At 52.0% G+C, this 16,886-nt stretch overlaps 1 protein-coding gene and 1 long non-coding RNA gene across 3 annotated transcripts; both read left to right on the top strand.

Moving 5' to 3' along the window:
- On the top strand, window positions 1-10,479 carry LOC128090528 (uncharacterized). 2 transcript variants are annotated; one of them, XR_008210962.1, is made up of 6 exons: window positions 1-288; window positions 337-2,563; window positions 3,714-3,757; window positions 4,853-5,025; window positions 7,475-7,917; window positions 9,671-10,479. It is a non-coding gene; the product is annotated as an uncharacterized LOC128090528 (long non-coding RNA). The 2 variants fall into 2 exon arrangements; XR_008210961.1 differs by lacking the exon at window positions 9,671-10,479 and having other exon boundaries at window positions 7,475-8,602.
- Window positions 10,480-10,518: 39 nt separating this feature from the next.
- On the top strand, window positions 10,519-16,774 carry LOC128090476 (AT-rich interactive domain-containing protein 1A-like). Its single transcript, XM_052702859.1, has 8 exons — window positions 10,519-10,606; window positions 11,205-11,372; window positions 11,998-12,217; window positions 12,457-12,602; window positions 12,686-12,795; window positions 13,827-14,154; window positions 14,508-14,638; window positions 15,288-16,774. The coding sequence occupies exons 2-8, from the start codon at window positions 11,294-11,296 to the stop codon at window positions 16,557-16,559; spliced, it is 2,286 nt and encodes a 761-aa protein (XP_052558819.1). The 5' UTR covers window positions 10,519-10,606; window positions 11,205-11,293; the 3' UTR covers window positions 16,560-16,774.
- Window positions 16,775-16,886: the final 112 nt, after the last annotated feature.

The raw sequence follows: 16,886 nt of genomic DNA, 5'->3' as shown, positions 1-16,886 counted from the left end.
TGCAGGTGCATTTTAAGTAACTGTGACCTCTGCTGCGACGACAGGTGTCCTAGAGAGAGCCCCGCTGTGCCCTTTTTGTTCAGGCTCTTCTATTCTCTCCTGAGATTAAAAGGGACTTGAAAAACCCAGAAGTACAACTTGTACTTTCAGGCTGCTGTTCCAGCCTGTCAAGTGGGGATCATGCAGTGTGACCACCATTGGGGCAGGAGGGAAGTAGCTAAGAAATTCATCTGCCTACATGAAGTAGCATGTCTTGAAAATGGTCATGGCCATGATATAATTAGCAAGGTCATAGAATCCTAGAATAATGGTCATGGCCATGATATAATTAGCAAGGTCATAGAATCCTAGAATCACCAAGGTTGGAAAAGACCTACAAGATCATCCAGTCCAACCATCCACCTGTCACCAACAGTTCTCACTAATCTGTGTCCCTCAACACGATGCCTAAATGTTCCTCAGGAGCATGCAGTATTTCAGAATGACAGAAGGTCTGGAGCCAGGATCCACCCCTTCCCAGCCCTCATTGAAGGGCTGGCATTGGAGGCAAGGGGATCTCACTGGAGATCCCTGCCTACCTGAGTCCTTCTGAAGGTAAGCAGCTCCTTGCCTTGATTTCTCTGCCCACGGCTGTTGCCTTTGAGCAGATCCTCCCTTGCTGCAGTCTTGGACCTTGCTCCTCTGCTGTCATGGCTGTGCTTTCCATCGCGCCTGGCCTCATTGGGCTCAACTCTGCTTACGGATAGATGTGTTGGTTTGGTTGGGGTGGTTGCAGTAGCTAATGGCAAAACCCTTTCCTGAGTGCAACTAAGGAGATAAGTGAGAAAACAAGAGAGTCTCGAGAGGAAAGAGTGACTGATGGCAGTGCTGTCCTGGAAGCTACAGTGGAAGCAGTAGAGAGGCCGATAGTGGCTGTTGGTGTCAGTAGAGCGATACGAGTCTGTGTGTAAATAGTGGTTCTTAGAGCTGTGTTAATTCCTTGAAGAGGCCTAGCATTGTGGAGGTACTTGTACTGACAGTTGTTTGACTCAGGAATGAAGTGTGTTTCCCAGTCCGTGATAACCTGATAGCGTTGTGTTTGCTCGTGCAGCTGTGCTCTGTGCATTGTGGAGCTGTCAGACAGATGTGAGTTCATTTGCCACTCTCTCAGCAGGAATGAGACTAGTAAGACTTTCTGTAAGTGCATTTTAGTTGAAAAAATGATTTTGTTTTGGTTGTAGAAATGCTGTATTTGAGGGATTTTGGTGGACGTGGGCTAACAGGACAAGGATTCTATTGGCAACTGCTTTCTGTGACACGGAAAGGCTATACTTTGTTTTAGGGATGGAGCATGGGATTCGATTGACTCTTACTGAGAAAGGGGAAGTGGAAAGCCTCTGTGGGTAGGAATGTTTTGTGAGCTGTAGTTTGGGTACCTTCATCTAAGTAGGACTGTATGAAAGGGTGCGTGTGATGGAGGAGAGGGGAAAGTGCCTTGTGTGGACTGTAAGAAAGGCATAATGTTACAGAGTGGAGAGGCAGATTTAAGAAACTCTGCTTGAAAACTTGAAGGTAGTGGCCGGCTGTGCTAAAATCCTCTTCCGAAGAGTTGCTCTTCAAGTATTTCCTGCTTTCTCTCTGTGAGAAACTGACGCCAGTGGCCTTCCACTGCAGCGTGGCCGTGCGGAAGGGCTGGGGAACAAGACAGAGCTAGAGAAGGCAACAAAGAGAGCTACAGATACACAGCAGGCACCTGGACTTGATGCACTGTCTTTCTGCCCAGGCTTTCTGTTTGTTCATTCTTAGGACAGTTGTCTGCAGTTTGCATCCCAGCTTTCTCCCAAGCCCTCGCTGCACAAAAATGCAAGCAATCAGAGGAAGAGAAGGAAAAAGCAGAGGAGTGGGCTTCTGAGAAAAGAGCTGAGGGGGAGCATGAGGAGCTTGAGGCAGTGTTTCAGAAAAGTAGTGCTTTCACTTAGGATTGTCTGAGATTTCCTTGCCCTGGGTTATGACTGTGTGTAGCTATTGGTTTCTTGGTTCCTGTGTATCCGTTGGTACACAGATTAGTGTGTTGAAAAGACAGCTGAGAGTGCAGGACATGGCAATGTATTTCTCCTGGCCAAATGTGCTGAAGTACTGGAAGGATTGTGAGAAAGACCAGAGAGAATTCAAGCTGGACATGAGGAAGTATTACTTTTCGGAAAGGGTGATCAGGCACTGGAATGGACTGCCAGGGAGTTGGTGGAGTCACCGACCCTGGGGGTGTTCAGGGAAAGGCTGGATGTTGTGTTGAGAGACGTGGTTTAGTGGGAGCTGTTGGTAAGAGGTGAACGGTTGGATGAGCTTTGAGGTCTTTTCCAGCCTTGGTGATTCTATGATTCTGTGAAAGAGAAGAGAACCTGGATTTCTCTTGTACAATAAGTCTGTATCAGTTCTGTCTCCTTTCACTGAGCTGAACGCACGGTGTGTGTGAAGCCTTCTGATGGGAAACCCACGGTCCCCACAAAGTGGGCGCAGAAGCAAAATGAAGCTGAGATGCATCTGTGTGCTGAGTCCTACTGCTACTGCGGAAAAAGCAGCTTTGGTAAGAATAGTGGTGAAGGTAGGAGAGGGTATGGAAAGTTTAGACTGCTCTTAGAGGCAAGGTGGAAGTTTCAAATGTTCTGCAGGTTCAGCACGCTCCTACTGCTTTGGTGTGCCGCACCTGCCTGCCCTGTCAGCACTACGTCAGGCTTTTTTTCCTTTTTAAGGTAGGAAAACCAATTTCTGGCTAGGAGAAGAAATGCAACAATCTTCCCTGCGTTGCTCCTTGGGTAATGGGTGCTGATGAGCAGTCCTTGTGTTAGAATAATGTATTGTCATTTGATCTTTCTGTCTTTGCACTCTTTTAGCAACTGGGGTGTTGATTCAGCTGCACGTATCTCCTGTTTTGTCCTTCTGCTTTGTGTAAAAGAAATGTCCAGTATGCAATCTCTGTGTGAAGTTTTCTTAAAGTATTTTACTTTATTTGCCACTAGGAAGCAATGGCTTGGAAGTAACGGCGGTGTCACCCAGCAGCCCACACAGTGACCTGATGTCTCATTGCTTGGGTCTGTTAAAAACCACCCTGATGAGAAAAGAACGTTTGCATGGATTCTGTGCTGTGTCAGTACAGCCCTGAGGAGCGGTGTGGACATGGCATGGCAGGGAGAAGGCAGTTCCCTTCTGATGGGAAAGTGCCCGAGGAATGTTGACATCCCATGTGTTGGTACCCCATGCCCGCTCCATGCCCGTGCCCCACGCGCTTCTGAACGGGCAGCTCAGCTTTTGTGTCATTCAGCCACCTGTGGCAGAGCAGACCAGGCTTTCTGCAGGCGTAGGCAATCATCCCATCACTTTCTGCCTTATAAGGAATAGAAAACCTTTTCATTTTGGAGTCCTACTTACTGGAGCTTAACCATCTCCAGTGAAGCAGATGTCATTTTTCTCGTATCCTTCAATTCTGAGTCCATATTCTCCCAAAAGCAAAAGAGTTTGGAGGTAACCACGAACAGTTAAGTGGGCGACTTCAGTATTTATTTCTGATCGTGACAGTTCCTTCAGTTTAGAGGTCACAATCGATGTACTGTGCCTGTTTTAATTCTGACCAAGGTTGTAGTTGTAGCTGACTTCCCAAGGCTGCAATACGTGGTGGTGACACAGCTGTGGGCTTCTGCACTGGCATTAATCCCACGTTTCCTTTCTGTGCCTTGCAGGTCAGCTTGTGCTGGAAGTGGTCGGCATCAGAGTGTGAGTGAAGGTCAGCGCAGGAGCAGCTGTTGATTGGGGGGAGGAAGTCCAGGCTAACAGACTCTGCAGCATCTCCCAGTACAGTACCAGAGGAGGCGAGAATGATGTCAGGGGGCTCCCCAGCGGGAAAGTGGCTCATCCAAATGCTTGCTGACAGTTTGAAAGCCCAAACCCTTCCAGCCTCCACCCTGTAGGCAGCTCTGAGGCAGCATCTCCTTTGTCCGACTGTGCAGCACCTGAGCAAGAGGGTGACCTGAGCTGGCTGCACAAGAGTCATCTTAACTTCTTTGTTATTTTACTTCAGATAACCCCATTGGGTGACCCTGCAGTTGGTTTCTTAAAATTTGGATGTAGGAGATGACCTTTACTTATGATGAGGGCCCAGAAGTGCTGTGCGCACTCTCAGAGGTCACAACGGTTGCTGGGGTGGGAGCGTTTGTCCCACAGCTGGTGAGCAGAGCTGGTGCTGCACGCAGAGACTGGGCTCTGGACCTTTCTTGGGAGAGATCACCCCGTGAGAGCACCGGAAGCACTGCTGTGGCGTGTGCGTGAGCTGGGCACAGCTCACGTTGAGCAGGCCGAGCCGGTGAACTGGGTTTGGTGCTGGGTGGCTGCTGGGAGGTGTCTCAGCAGAAAAGCCGGGCTGGGTGGGCCTGCTGTGTCAGCCCTTGTCCCAGCTGGTGGTGAGAGCAGGGAGAGGCTGATGGGTGCTGCCCACTGTCCCTGCTGCTCTTACCGTGTGGTACAGCAGTGCTGTGGCATGTGAGCTGGGAGGGACAAGGACAGCCGCTGAGCCTGACTAAGGCAGAGCTGAGGTTTGTGGAACACGTGGGTCATGCCAGTGTAGCTACTGCAGCTGCAGTAGGAGTGGAAGACAGGGAGTTTTCTCCATGACAGCAACACCAGCTATTTGCTTCAAGGTGTATAACTATTGAGGAGATGGCCCTTGCTGTCAGAATTCGTGGCAGCTGTACAGAATCTAGATGTATTTTGGGGATGGTTCTTGTAACCAGCTGATTTCGAGACACTGTCGTACTTGAGAGTCTAAAGTGCACGATAGAAGAAAGCTGGGAAAATGCTTCTCCTCGCTGTTTTTCACTTGCAGATTCTTTCTTTATGGATCCTTTCCATAAGGAGATTTTCGGGATTGAGGCAGTTGAAGAAAGAGTGAAGCCAGGGGGCAGTCCCTGTGGAGAGGACCTCAGGAACTGAGCTTCCCCACCACTGTCTCAGCAAGGAGACAGACGCAGTTCCCATTCCTGCTCTGCACATGGAAAGGTATGGCTGGGTTTCTTCGTGTGGGTTTTCTTCCTTTCTCTCACTTTGAAGGGGAAAAGTTGGAGCAGGGGAAGCCTTACTGGTCCTTTGTTACTTGCATAACTGGTTGGATTCTGCATGTGCTGTAATGTCCTGGACAGCAGAGCCAGGCTCCTTAACCTGCTGGGGCAGGGTGGGAGCCGAGAGTGGGCACTGCCCTCCTGCCAGCTGCACCTGGGTATGGTTTGCCAGGCCCCTGCTGCCCTGGATTTCACCTGAGAGGTTTGTTCTAGCTGCCTGCAGTAGTAAAAGATAGGGAAGAAATGGAAGTCAAGAGCTAAGGCTCTACACGGTAACTTTGCATGGATTGAACTGTGGCACCTGAAGACACAGGTCCATTCCTGAATAATGCTGGCATTTTGCAGGTGTGTTGGTTTAACCCCTGAACTGATGTCTGTGAGCACCTGTCTTCTCCACCTGAACAGTAAGAAAGCTGGATATGCCCAGGAGTTGCAGCAGTTGCTGTGAATACTTGAGGAAGACTGTGAAGCAAAACAGACCTGGCTGGCCTGAAAGGGTCAAACAGGGAACACGCGGCCCCTCCTGAAAGGGAAGGGCTGCCATGTGAAACTGGCAAGCATAAGTTACAGCTTCTTCGTTCCGTGACCAAGAGCAGAACATGTTCTGTGAATAGAACACCTTCTAATCACTGTACTGATCATAATCCACTAAAGAGCTAATTAAATAATGATGTATTGCTGTCAGCTGCATGAATGTTATCTGATTTAAGTATTGTATACTCCTGTAACTAAAAGATATAACAAGCCTGTAACAGCAATAAAGATTGCTTTTGCGCCACCAGAGCCTTAAGCCCGTCTGTCCCGGGCATCTTGAGCTGGTCTCCGTCAAATACTCTCCCAAATGTTTGTTTCTTTTAGTGGTAACTAACGGCTCAGCACTGTGATCTCCTGTCTCTGGCACGATCTGGAATGCTGCATCTCTTTGCAGAGGTTGGGTGCCTGTTTCTGTGGACTCATGAGCACTCACAGAGGTCACAACTGCTGCAGGGGTGGGAGCGTACCACAGCTGGTATTTCCAGAGAGCCTCTAAATGCCTGTAGAAATCACAGGAATTTCTCCTTTGCATTTCTTTTCTTTGCTTAGCTTTTTAGTCATTATTGTCATATATTTCTTCTTTCCTTTGAGAAATTTGGGATGGCAGTTTCTTGTTTTTTACTGTCTTTGAATCAATTGTTTTGCCATGCTATTGCAATCTATGTCTTGGCTTTTTCAATGCTATTCCTTTGGTATGCCACCTAGTTCTTGTTGGGCTTTTTCCCCTTTCCATTTTCACTTTCTTTACTGCCCCGTTTCACTATGCCTTATTGTTACTTTTTTTCCTTTTTATTTATTCTTTTCCTTCCCCCTTTTTTCAAATCAGTTTTCACGGCATTACGTTGAGTTTCTCTTCTTTAATACCTTATATTTTGTTCTCCTCCTCCCACTTACCTTGCCTTTCCTTACCTGACGTTAGCCCTCTGGTTCTTCATTCCTACATCCTGGCTGTCCTTGCCTCTTTTCCTCGGCGTAAAGACTGGAGTAGTCTGTCCACATCCCCATTGGAAGAAGAACTTCAGAAGATCCTAGGCCCAGTGAGTAACATGGTGAGCAACACGATCTTCACTGACAGTCAGAGGGCTTCATTAATTAAGTAGTAATGGAGGAGAAGTGGGACTGCAGGAGGAGGGCTGAAGCAGATCCAGTGAGGGGCAATTGGCTGCGATAAGGGAGGGGGTAAAAGGAGAGTGACCTGGGGACATCGTGGCCATGGAGGTGGAAGAGAGGGTGAAGGGTTTGGCAGGAACTGGAAGGAGGAATTGGGAGAGAGCAGAGGGAGGGCATTGGGGCTGCTTGGCAGCATGGGGTGCTCCGTCCTGTAGGATTTTGGAGGAGGCAGCACAGAGGAGATGGAGAGATCCATGGGTGCAGGACGTGGGGTGCGGGGCACGGAGCTGGGGACCCCTCCCAGCACCTAGGGGTGGCCTCTGCCAGGCAGGGACAGATGTGAGCGGTTCCTGCTGAGCATGGGGACAAGGACGCAGACACACAGAGCGTGGCTTTGCTGAGGGCTTTGTTGATCACTGGAGGATGTCAGCGATCATCAGGGTCTTCCTTCTTCTTCAGAGGACTCCATTGGTCAGCAGAGGATGTCGGAAGGTGTCACTGACCATGGAGAAGCCTTGTCCGTGCAGGGTTTGTGCCCCAGGACTTTGGGCAGGAGGAGGGCTGGCAGCAGCCCAGGGCAGGATGTGGGTCCCCTGGGGACAGCAGCCACAGCCCCTGTCCCACCTCCTCAGTGACGCTGGGAGTCAGTGTCAGACGCCCTCAGTGTCCCTGTTCCAGTGCCAGGCTTATTGTAATGGACTTCATCCTTATGCCCATTCTAAAGATTTGTCCCTTGCTTTTTGCAGCTCCCCTTGAGATACTGAAGGCCGCCCTTAGAAGGTCTTTTCTTCTGCTGGCTGCCAAATTCGATGCGTGTCATGAAGTGCTTTGTAAGGACAAAGCAGTGGAACGTCTTTATCCTCGAGAGAATAGTTTTTAAAAGTCAGATGGCCTCTGCTCTAGAAGCAGATGTCAAATGTGGCTTTTCTCCATGGAAAACTGATGCCTGGCAACTTGGAGACTAACGCATATGTGTATAGAGATGTTTTTTTCCCTTTTAATTTTAATAGTAAACTGATTCTATACTTTTAATTCATGATGAAATGCTAAAAATGTGTACTCTTGTTTTCTGCCAGTGCTTGGCTGACAGAGTTTTTGGCCGTTCTGTGGCATGGAATGCAACCAGCATGGAAGCATCGTTTGTCGCTGTGGATTCTGAGTAAGATTTCTCACCCTCTGCTCATGATGGGTAAGAGTTCATTGCCCTTCATGCTTATTTCTCTTTTCTAATTGTTCTGACAGTGCCTTATAGGGTGAGAGATATTTTGTTAAAATAACATCTAAGGTTTAAATTCTCATGCACAGTTCAGTGCAGCTGGGGATGTTAAGTATAAAACTGAGCAGACAGGAGAAAAAGCGCATATGAATAGATGGAGGGCATTAACCAAATCTGTAAGTAACCTTACTTCTGTGCCAGAATGGAGTTCCGGCATTTCTTAGCAGTGTGAAGTTTGGTCGGGAAGTCACGTGCTGTAGTTTTAGGGAGCAGCACCTCCTTGTGATGTATTGTGTGGGAAACCTGCGAGGTTCTGTTGGGAAAGTATTGCCATGCTTGGGATTCCGGGAAATAAGTATGTTTTTGTCCATGCTGGCATCTGAACAGCGCCTGAAAATAGTAAGCAGAACTGAAGCGCTTCCATACCAAATAATTGAATTGTTTTGGCTGACTGAAGCAGTCAGCTCTGCTGAAGCCAGTGGCATCAGATGGGACACATATTCAGATGAGCTTCACAAAAGTTGCTGGCTCCACATTTTGCTGTACAGTGGGGAGCAGAAAAGCACTTGAAGATTCAGCTTTCACACTGCGCTGTGTAGCTCTTCAGCCTGTTACCTGAACTGCGGGCTGTATGCGGTGCTGCAATTGCTGCTAGGATTTAAGCACGTCTCCTGATCTTGGTCTCCTCTTTGTCACTTTCTCTCTGTTTTAGCAAGTCTGGAGGAAGCTGAGAGTACCAACGTTTTGTGTTTTCTGCTAGGAATGTCACTCATCTTCAAGATTTTCCTTTCAGCTTGGTTAAATAGCATTGCACCAGGCTCACTCGCTTGCTGTGTGTTCCAGATTTGCATCCTGAATGTGGAAATGATTTATGAATTTCTCACATACTTTATCTTACACTAGATTAGTTGTAGATTTTTTTACATAAGTGAAGACTGAGTCCGTATAAATGATGGTTGATGCTCTGCTCTGCTATTTATTCCGAGTCCTCCTCATGCAATGGAACGTGTTTAAGTGCATGGGGCCGGATGATATCCATCGCAGGGTTCTGAAAGAGATGTGGTTGCCGAGCCGCTCTCCATCACATTTGAAAAATCACGGCTGTCTGGTGAAGTCCCCGGTGACTGGAAAAAGGGAAACGTTTTTATAGAATCCCATTTTTAAGGAAGGGAGAAAGGAAGACCCAGGGAAGTGCAGGCTGGTGAGCCTCACCTCTGCGCCTGGGAAGATCATGGAGCGGATCCTCCTAGAAGCTATGTTAAGGCACATACGAGACCAAGAGGTGATTGGAGACAGCCAGCATGGCTTCACCAAGGGCAGATCGTGCCTGACCAATCTGGTGGCCTTTTATGGTGGAGTGAGGGTACGTTCACCCCTGTACTTCCTGGTCTGTGGCAGGACGCAACAGGACCACTCCAGAACCCCACTAGATGGTTTTGTGGCTGGGGTCTTAGTTGCCTTGGGTAGGTTGAGAAAGGGGAGGAGTGCAGTTGGCGCACATGTATGAAGTGAGAATGAATAACGGGTGAAGCGACGCCTTAAAAATCGGCCTTTTTGGTGTGGACCCCACCCTGCTGTGTGACACGGGCTCTGGGATCCGTGCCTCTGCTTGTGACATCACTGGAAGTTCCGAGTGCTGTGGGCGTGGGGAGAGGTGTTAGCAGTGCAGTGTCCATCTGCACGCGTCCCTCCTCCTGCTGCCCTTTGGCTCTTGTGCAGCCGATAGGTGCTCGGAGAGTGACCGCCAGTAAAGAAGGATCTGTTATCCTCTAGTCGGTACCCGACTGTGGGAGAACAGAGGGAGCTGAAAGATGTTCGTCCCTTGGACTGTTCCTGTCTGGATCTGGTACCCAGTGGGTATTCTGTTGGTGCTGTCAAGCGCTGACGGTTTTGGTCGGGGTTTGTGTTTGGAGGGAGTGAGAAGTAGATGTTTTGGGGTTTTTTTGCAGCTTAAGCTTTGTTCCCCAAGTCCAAGCCCTGTGGTTCCCGCTGGGGAAGCAGTGTGAGGGAGGTGAAGCCCTAAGCAGAAAGGCGGCGGTGCCTGGAGCTCTCCGTCACATCTGTGCCCATCTCAGCAGCTGTGGTGCTGTCTCTGTGCACCTGGAGGATGTGGTGCAGAGCTCCGAGCCCGGTGTTGGTGGCACGCAGTGTGCAGTGGTCGTTCCCCTTGTCATGGAAGAGAAACCTTGCTGTTTCCAGCATGATCTAACAGGCTCCGTTGAGCCAGTCCTGCCAGGACTTCCAGCCCTGAGGTGGATGAACTCCCCCGCCCCCTCCTTTGGGTCCCATGTGGTGTCGTTTCTGGCACAATCAATGGAGATGTCGGAGTTGGAAGGTGTCCTTTGGAAGGGTTTAGTTAGAAAAGCACTCTGTGCCTGGGTGTTTGGCATCCTGAGAAGATGACTTGGTAGGTGGGGAACAGCATTGCACTCTGCGCTTCTCTCCTCCCATGCGCAGGAATCACAGCTCTCAGCAGCGTGGCGCTGCTGGATAGCACGTTACTGACAGTAAGGCGAGTCTCCTTCTTTGTGGCTCATCTGTCTCTCGGTGTTGCAGGACCCGTCTGGTGCAGGCAATCCGGTGCCGCCCCAAGTGCCCGGTGTGCAGTGGAACAGCGTCCTGCATCCTTCCATCAACCAGTCAGGCTTTGTGCAAGACCCAGGTATGTGAGTTGGGTTTGGAGCTCATGGTACAAATCTGTTTGTGAAGCTGGGTGCGTAACTGGGAAGTGCCCGGCCTGATGACGTGCATTCTGTGCTGAGATAGCACCTGGAGGCTGTGCCAGCGCTGTTTGCTGCAAGCGTTCCGGCGCCTGGCACCACGTTTGACTGTTGCCAGTCCTTCGGCCTCTGAGTGTTCGATGCAGGCCAGTAGTTGGGCTTGTAAGATGTTTCCTCTGGCTTTGGCAAGACTTTCCTATGGCTGCTGGTTTTCCAAGCTCTGTGACCTTAAGCTTCCCAACGAGGGGTGGCTGTGACGCTGTTGGGTCTCATTTCCCTGTGTGACGGTAAGGGAAAATGAGCCCGAAGTTTCAGCCTTGGTGGCTGAAGGTATGTTCCTTGGGTGAAAGAGGAAATGGGATCTGTTATCTTAGTGGGTGATGCTGGCACCCTACTAGCAACAACTGCAAAATGTGGCTGGGATGGTGCTGGCAGGCTTCTGTCAGTGGGCCCTGTGGGCCGTGGTTACTAAAGACACGCGTGTCCAGCGGCACCTCTGGGTCCTTCACTCACTGCCTGCTCCTCTCCCTGGGTGACCAGGTTACTTGCAGAGGAATGCTCAGGTGCCGCAGCACAGCTCTTCCCAGTCCGGCTCAGCCTTATTTCTCCATCTGCCTTCTGGAGGACAGATGCACGCTGCAGTGGGGCCATATCAGCAGAACTGCACGGGAAGCCACAGACCCCAGGCCGGGCAGCACAGCCCTCAAGGTGAGGCATGGGCAGCTTCTCAAGGGGGAACCGCGTGCAGCGAATGGGAAAGGCCTCTGTCGGAGGCAACGTCTTGTCTTTGGAGAAAGCGTTTTGATTTGATTCTTCTTCACTTCTTGCACGGGCAATGCAAAGCAGTCCACTGCTCGTGAGCTGGAACAACCTGTGCTCTGTGTATTATGCTGGGAGTCATGAACGACGTTGCTCTCAGGGCTGGCTGTACTTTCAACCGTTGCATCTCTCCTTCTCACTTAGGAAGATACAGGCAGCACCTGCAGTGTGTTAAAGAGCCATTTCGCTACGCAGGGAAAGGAAATCCCACGTTCTATGTTTTGGAAAGGGTTTAGAGGCTTTTTTACATCCTGTGCTGTATTGTATAGCTCAGTGTGGTTGGCTGAAGGTTGGGAGAGTGCCAGACAGCTTTAGGCTCGGTGTTGTTCCTTAGCTGTGTCAAAACGCACGTTACGTGGCTCCTATCCAGGCGCTTTGACTTTTAGCACAAGTCCTAAGTCTCTCCCTCTTCTCCGTGAGTGACCTTGAAGTATCTGCTGACAGGAGGTCTGCATGGCGGTTCATGAACGAACCGGTTGAACGATGCCGTCTTCCCCTCTTGCCACCCCTCTAGGAGCTTATCCCGTGTGGCCCAACTGCAGCGCTCTGCCCGGTGCCAACTTCTGCAGCGCAGGACTGGGAGGAAGCATGAACCCGGCGGCAGCAGGGAGCCAGTTGCGTGGCAGCGTTCCTCCTCAGCTGGGGGCAGGGATGCGCCCCCCAGCAGGTGGCATGGCTCACAGAGCACAAGGAGCAGCCGCCGTGTGTGCTGCTGCCAGCGCCATCCAGCACTGGTGAGGCGTGAACATTTCCTTGGTCTCTACGTATCAATCCATTCCCTCTGTCGTAGCTGGCTTTGAAAGCCATGGCTGCAGTAGCCCAAAGCTGGGGTGATAGTCAACATACACTTCCTTAAGGATTTGCCTTCTGGAAGGCTTTTTCCTCTCCCTTCACTGCTAACAGAAGAGGCCCAAACACCAATGGAAGCATCTTTATTTGGAGTGAACGCCTGTTTTTTCCTTGCCCTCTCCAGGCCACCCGGTTATCCCAGTGTGAACCAAGGGGGAATGCTGGGCACTGGACCTCCTTACGGACAGGGAACTAACAGCATGGCTGGTGTGATCAACCGCCAGGGCCCACCTTATCCCATGGGTGGGAACATGGCTAACGGCTCTGCAGGTAAGGCTGGGCTGAGTGCTGGGCTTTGAAGACTTCACAGCATGGATTGAAAAGCAATGTCACAAATTCCTGTGACTTCCTAGGGGTGGCAGCAAGTCCTGAAGTGATGGGTCTGGCGGATGTCAAATTAACTCCTGCAACTAAAAGAAGAAAGAGGGGAGAAGAGACCCAAAAAGCAGAACTGCAGTCGAAGGTAAAACTTCTGTTTGTTTGTTCGTTTGTAAATGACACAGTGTACGTATCTAGTAGTGAGTGCAGCGCCCGAGAGAAACCCAATGTCACTTGCCCTCTACTGTGAGCAGAGCTGCCGTTAGCGTGGCCGTTTGCGCAGGATGTGATCTTGCTGCTCCGTGTGAGCCCAGTGTTACGTCAGCAGCGTGGCCAGTGAGTGGGATATCGTCTGTTGGGATGTTTTCTCTTTTGGAGAGTGGCATATGCTGGCATCTCCTGCCAGGTGTGAGCAGCCGGGATGCAGCACTGTCCTCCCCATCCCTCTGCAGAGCTCGGTTTGTCCCCGAGTCAACGCTGGGCCGGCCTTGCCGTTGTTAGTTGGAGGGAATGGACCGGACCAGATGCTCCCGGTGGGTCGGTCGGTCTCTCCAACTCTCCAAATGCAGTCCATAGCTAATGAGACTGTTGCTCGAATCAGACGTGGTCTCAGCAAAGTAGAGACTGTGCCAAAATCTACGTCGTGCTGCAGCCCTGGGGAATGCCACGTGCAACTGGCTGAGGCGTTTCCTGACGTATGGAGCAAATGAGGCCACAGGAGGTCTCTCAAAGAGGTGGCTCTGCAACGTCTCCGTGAGGTTTGCTTGGTGAAAGCTTTTCCTTTTTAGAAATGCATGTTCTGCTAGTAGCAGCTGGTTCCCTGGTACCTTTGTTGAGTCGTAGTTGTCTTTTAAACTGACATGGACCTGATCTGAGACAAGTGTGGGTCTGGCAGAAAGCTGATCTGAATATGACAGCAGAACCTTGAGGTCTGACTGCTCTTTGAAGCCATCTGGGATGTGATGCAGGTGTTTTTGTGCTCCTCAGTCCTGATGTGTTTCCTTCCATCAGTCCAGTTCCTCTGCTACGGCCAGCGAGATCACTGAACCCTGTGAGCTGGGTGGTGAGCCCGAGAGGAAGTGTCCTGTGGCGCTGAGCGTTTCTCCCCACTGAGTCTGTGTTGCCCGTTTCTGGCTCGATGACCTCATGTTGCCGATGGCTTTACTTTCCATCTAGAATCCCAGGCGACCGATGGACAGCAGCTGCACCCCACCTGCCAAGCGGCTCAAAGCGGGGATGCACAGCGTCCCATGCAGCGCCGGGCAGGGGCAGCCGCAGCAGCAGCCCAGAGCTCTGGAGAATCGCACCGCTCCCAGCAAATCTGCATCCCCGCAGCCAGGGAGGGGAAAGAAGAAGGCAGGACCGCCCATCCCCGCCGCGCACGTGGCACCGGCAGCGGAACGGCCTGCCAGGAAGCGACGGGCCGTCTCCTTCCCTCCGGGATCGGTGGAAGCTGCCAAGCCGGTGTTACAGAAAAGGAGGCGGCTGACAGCAGCAGATGTTGGTAAGAGGAAACTCCTGCTTTTCTGCCTGCGCCCATCGAGAGGCTGGGTGTTGCCATCCCCCTTTGGTACAGTGCTGCCAATTGGAAGGGCTCTGCCAGCTCTGCAAGTGGTCTCCTTTGCCAAGTTAGTTGGGACGTTCTGTCGTTCTGTGATAACGCAAGGGTGAAGGGACCCAGAAGGACTGGGTATAACGTTTGTGTTGGGCACTGTCTGTGTGGAGACTGCTTTTGCGTGGAGCCTGTGCAACGCCTTCAGCAGGCTGTGCTCTGTGTGAGACAAAAAAGCAGTATCCAGTCCCTCCTTCTCGGTTTTGAAGGCCAGGGTCTGGAACTATGACGTGTTTGTGTTCCAGGAGCTCCTGCAGCCTGGAGGGTGATGATGTCTCTGAAGTCTGGGCTGCTCGCTGAAAGCACGTGGGCCTTAGACACCATAACTGTCCTGCTCCACGATGACAGCAGCGTCGCGTCCTTTGACCTCAGGCAGGTGGGTGCAGATGCTCAGCACCGAGCGCTCGCTGAGCTGTGGATTTCCATGTGGTTGGTGTGCAAGCGCGTGGTCTCTCCTCTCTGGTGGGACGTGTCGCCTCTAACGTATCGCAGAAAGGGAACCGTGGTGGGGAGGCCAAGAGGGGCTTTGCAGCAGAGCGCTGTGAAGGGCTGAAGGCTGCTCGCCTCTCCTGGTGCAACAGCTCTGTCTTTGCGCACGGGTCAGCGTGCAGCGTGGCTTGGGTGCCTCTAGAAGGGGCAGCCTGTCTCCATGATTTGCCTCGTGCCTGCAAGGCTGTTGCAAAAACTGTTCCACTATACTTTAGAGGCTGCTCTGCTTAGCATTGCCTCTCTCCTGAGCGTTACTCAGAGAGGAGACGAAAACCGAGAGCGTGCATGTTTACAAGGGTACGAGCTGGCTGGATCCTGACATTCTGGGACCCTTGTTTCTGTTCCAAGCGGACAGAAAGGTCTCTGTTGCAAAGAGCTTATTGCCAGAATGAAAAGATTCCATTAATAAGCGGCTCCTCAAGATCTCTGCCCTTTATGCAGTGGTTGTCCAATTGCTCACAGCGACCTCAGAATTATTTTGTGGTCACTGATCCATCTTTCCTTCCTTCCCCTCCCGTTTTTCTCCTCCCCCATAGCTGCCAGGCCTGCTGGAAGTCCTGGTGGAGTATTTCCGCCGCTGCCTGATCGAGGTCTTTGGAATCCTGGAGGAGTACGAGGTGGGTATTTGCCCAGGGCAAAGATCACTCTGTGGGTTGGAGGGCGCCCACCTGCTCTGGCAGCTTGGCGGCGGAGATACCACTGAGCACATCCAGACCCACTTTGAGAGCAAGAGAGAGCGCTCCACGGCTGAGAGCAATGGAAATGCTCGGGAAGGGCAGGCTCCTCCATCTGACAGCTCCTCAGCAATTCTGGAGGATGAGCCTCGCAGCAGAGACGAGGCACCGCTCTGCCTCACCCACGACTGGCAGGACTCTGTGGCGAAGCGCTGCATCTGTGTCTCCAACATCATCAGGAGCTTGTCGTTTGTGCCGGGCAATGACGCCGAGATGTGCAAACACGCCGGGCTGCTGCTGATCCTGGGGAAACTGCTGCTCTTACACCATGAGCACCCAGAGCGCAAGCAGGCAGCCCTGAGCTCGGAGAGAGAGGAGCTCGAGCAGGACCAGGGGCTGAGCTGCGGCCAGGAGGAGTGGTGGCGGGACTGCCTGCAGGGGCTGCGTGAGAACACACTGGTGACGCTGGCCAACATTTCTGGCCAGCTGGACCTGTCCCCTCTCCCAGAAAGCCTCTGCTTGCCCATCCTGGACGGACTCCTCCACTGGGCAGTGTGTCCATCAGCAGAGGCCCAGGACCCTTTTCCAGCGCTGAGGTCGAATGCCGTCCTCTCCCCTCGGAGCCTGGCTTTGGAAACGCTCAGCAAACTGAGCACCCGGGACACCAACGTGGATTTGATCCTCGCAGCTCCCCCCACCAGCCGCTTGGAGATGCTGTACAGCACCCTGCTGCGTTTCCTCCGCGACAGAGGGAGCCCGGTGTGCCGAGAGATGGCGGTGATCCTACTGGCCGCCTTGGCACAGGGGGACAGCCTGGCAGCGAGGGCGATTGCCTCGCAGGAGAGGAGTGTGGGCGACTTGCTGGGCTTCTTGGAGGACGGGCTGGCCGCCGCACGGTGCCAGCAGAGCCAGGCCGGCCCGGTGCCCGAGCAGAACGCGCCCTGCGAGCCACCGAGCGTGGACATGATGCGCCGAGCGGCTCGGGCGCTGCTCGCCCTGGCCGAGGTGGGCGAGAGCCGCTCGCAGTTCATGCTGCACGAGTCGCGGCTGTTGGACATCTCCGTGTCGCCCGCGGTGGATTCCTTGCTCTCCCAGGTCATCTGCGACGTGCTGTTCTTCATTGCCCGGCCCTGACAGCTGCGGGGTGCAGCTCACCCTGCGTGAGCGGAGAACTGAGAAGCCGACGGTTGCCCTTTATTTATGCACAGCCACCTCGGGAATCCACTGCCTGCCCTGCGCTGTCCTGCTTCTCTCTTGGAGGATGATGTCCCCATTTCCTTTCCCCTTCTCCTTCAAATTTCTTCAAATTTGTCCCAAAACCCTCATTAAAAGACACAAAATTCTTTCTACGCGGAGGACTCTCACATTTTGTTTTAGCCAAAGTTACAGTCTTCTACTGTGCGTGTGGGAAGAACAACTTGTCCCCCTTTCCCCACCCCTTTCTAGCATGACGAGTCACCG

The sequence above is a fragment of the Tympanuchus pallidicinctus genome, unplaced genomic scaffold (genome assembly GCF_026119805.1).
Source record: "Tympanuchus pallidicinctus isolate F22 unplaced genomic scaffold, pur_lepc_1.0 scaffold47, whole genome shotgun sequence".
Taxonomy (NCBI): domain Eukaryota; kingdom Metazoa; phylum Chordata; class Aves; order Galliformes; family Phasianidae; genus Tympanuchus; species Tympanuchus pallidicinctus.
The sequence above is the reverse complement of the archived record's forward strand: the minus strand, read 5'-3'. Positions and strand labels throughout refer to the sequence as shown.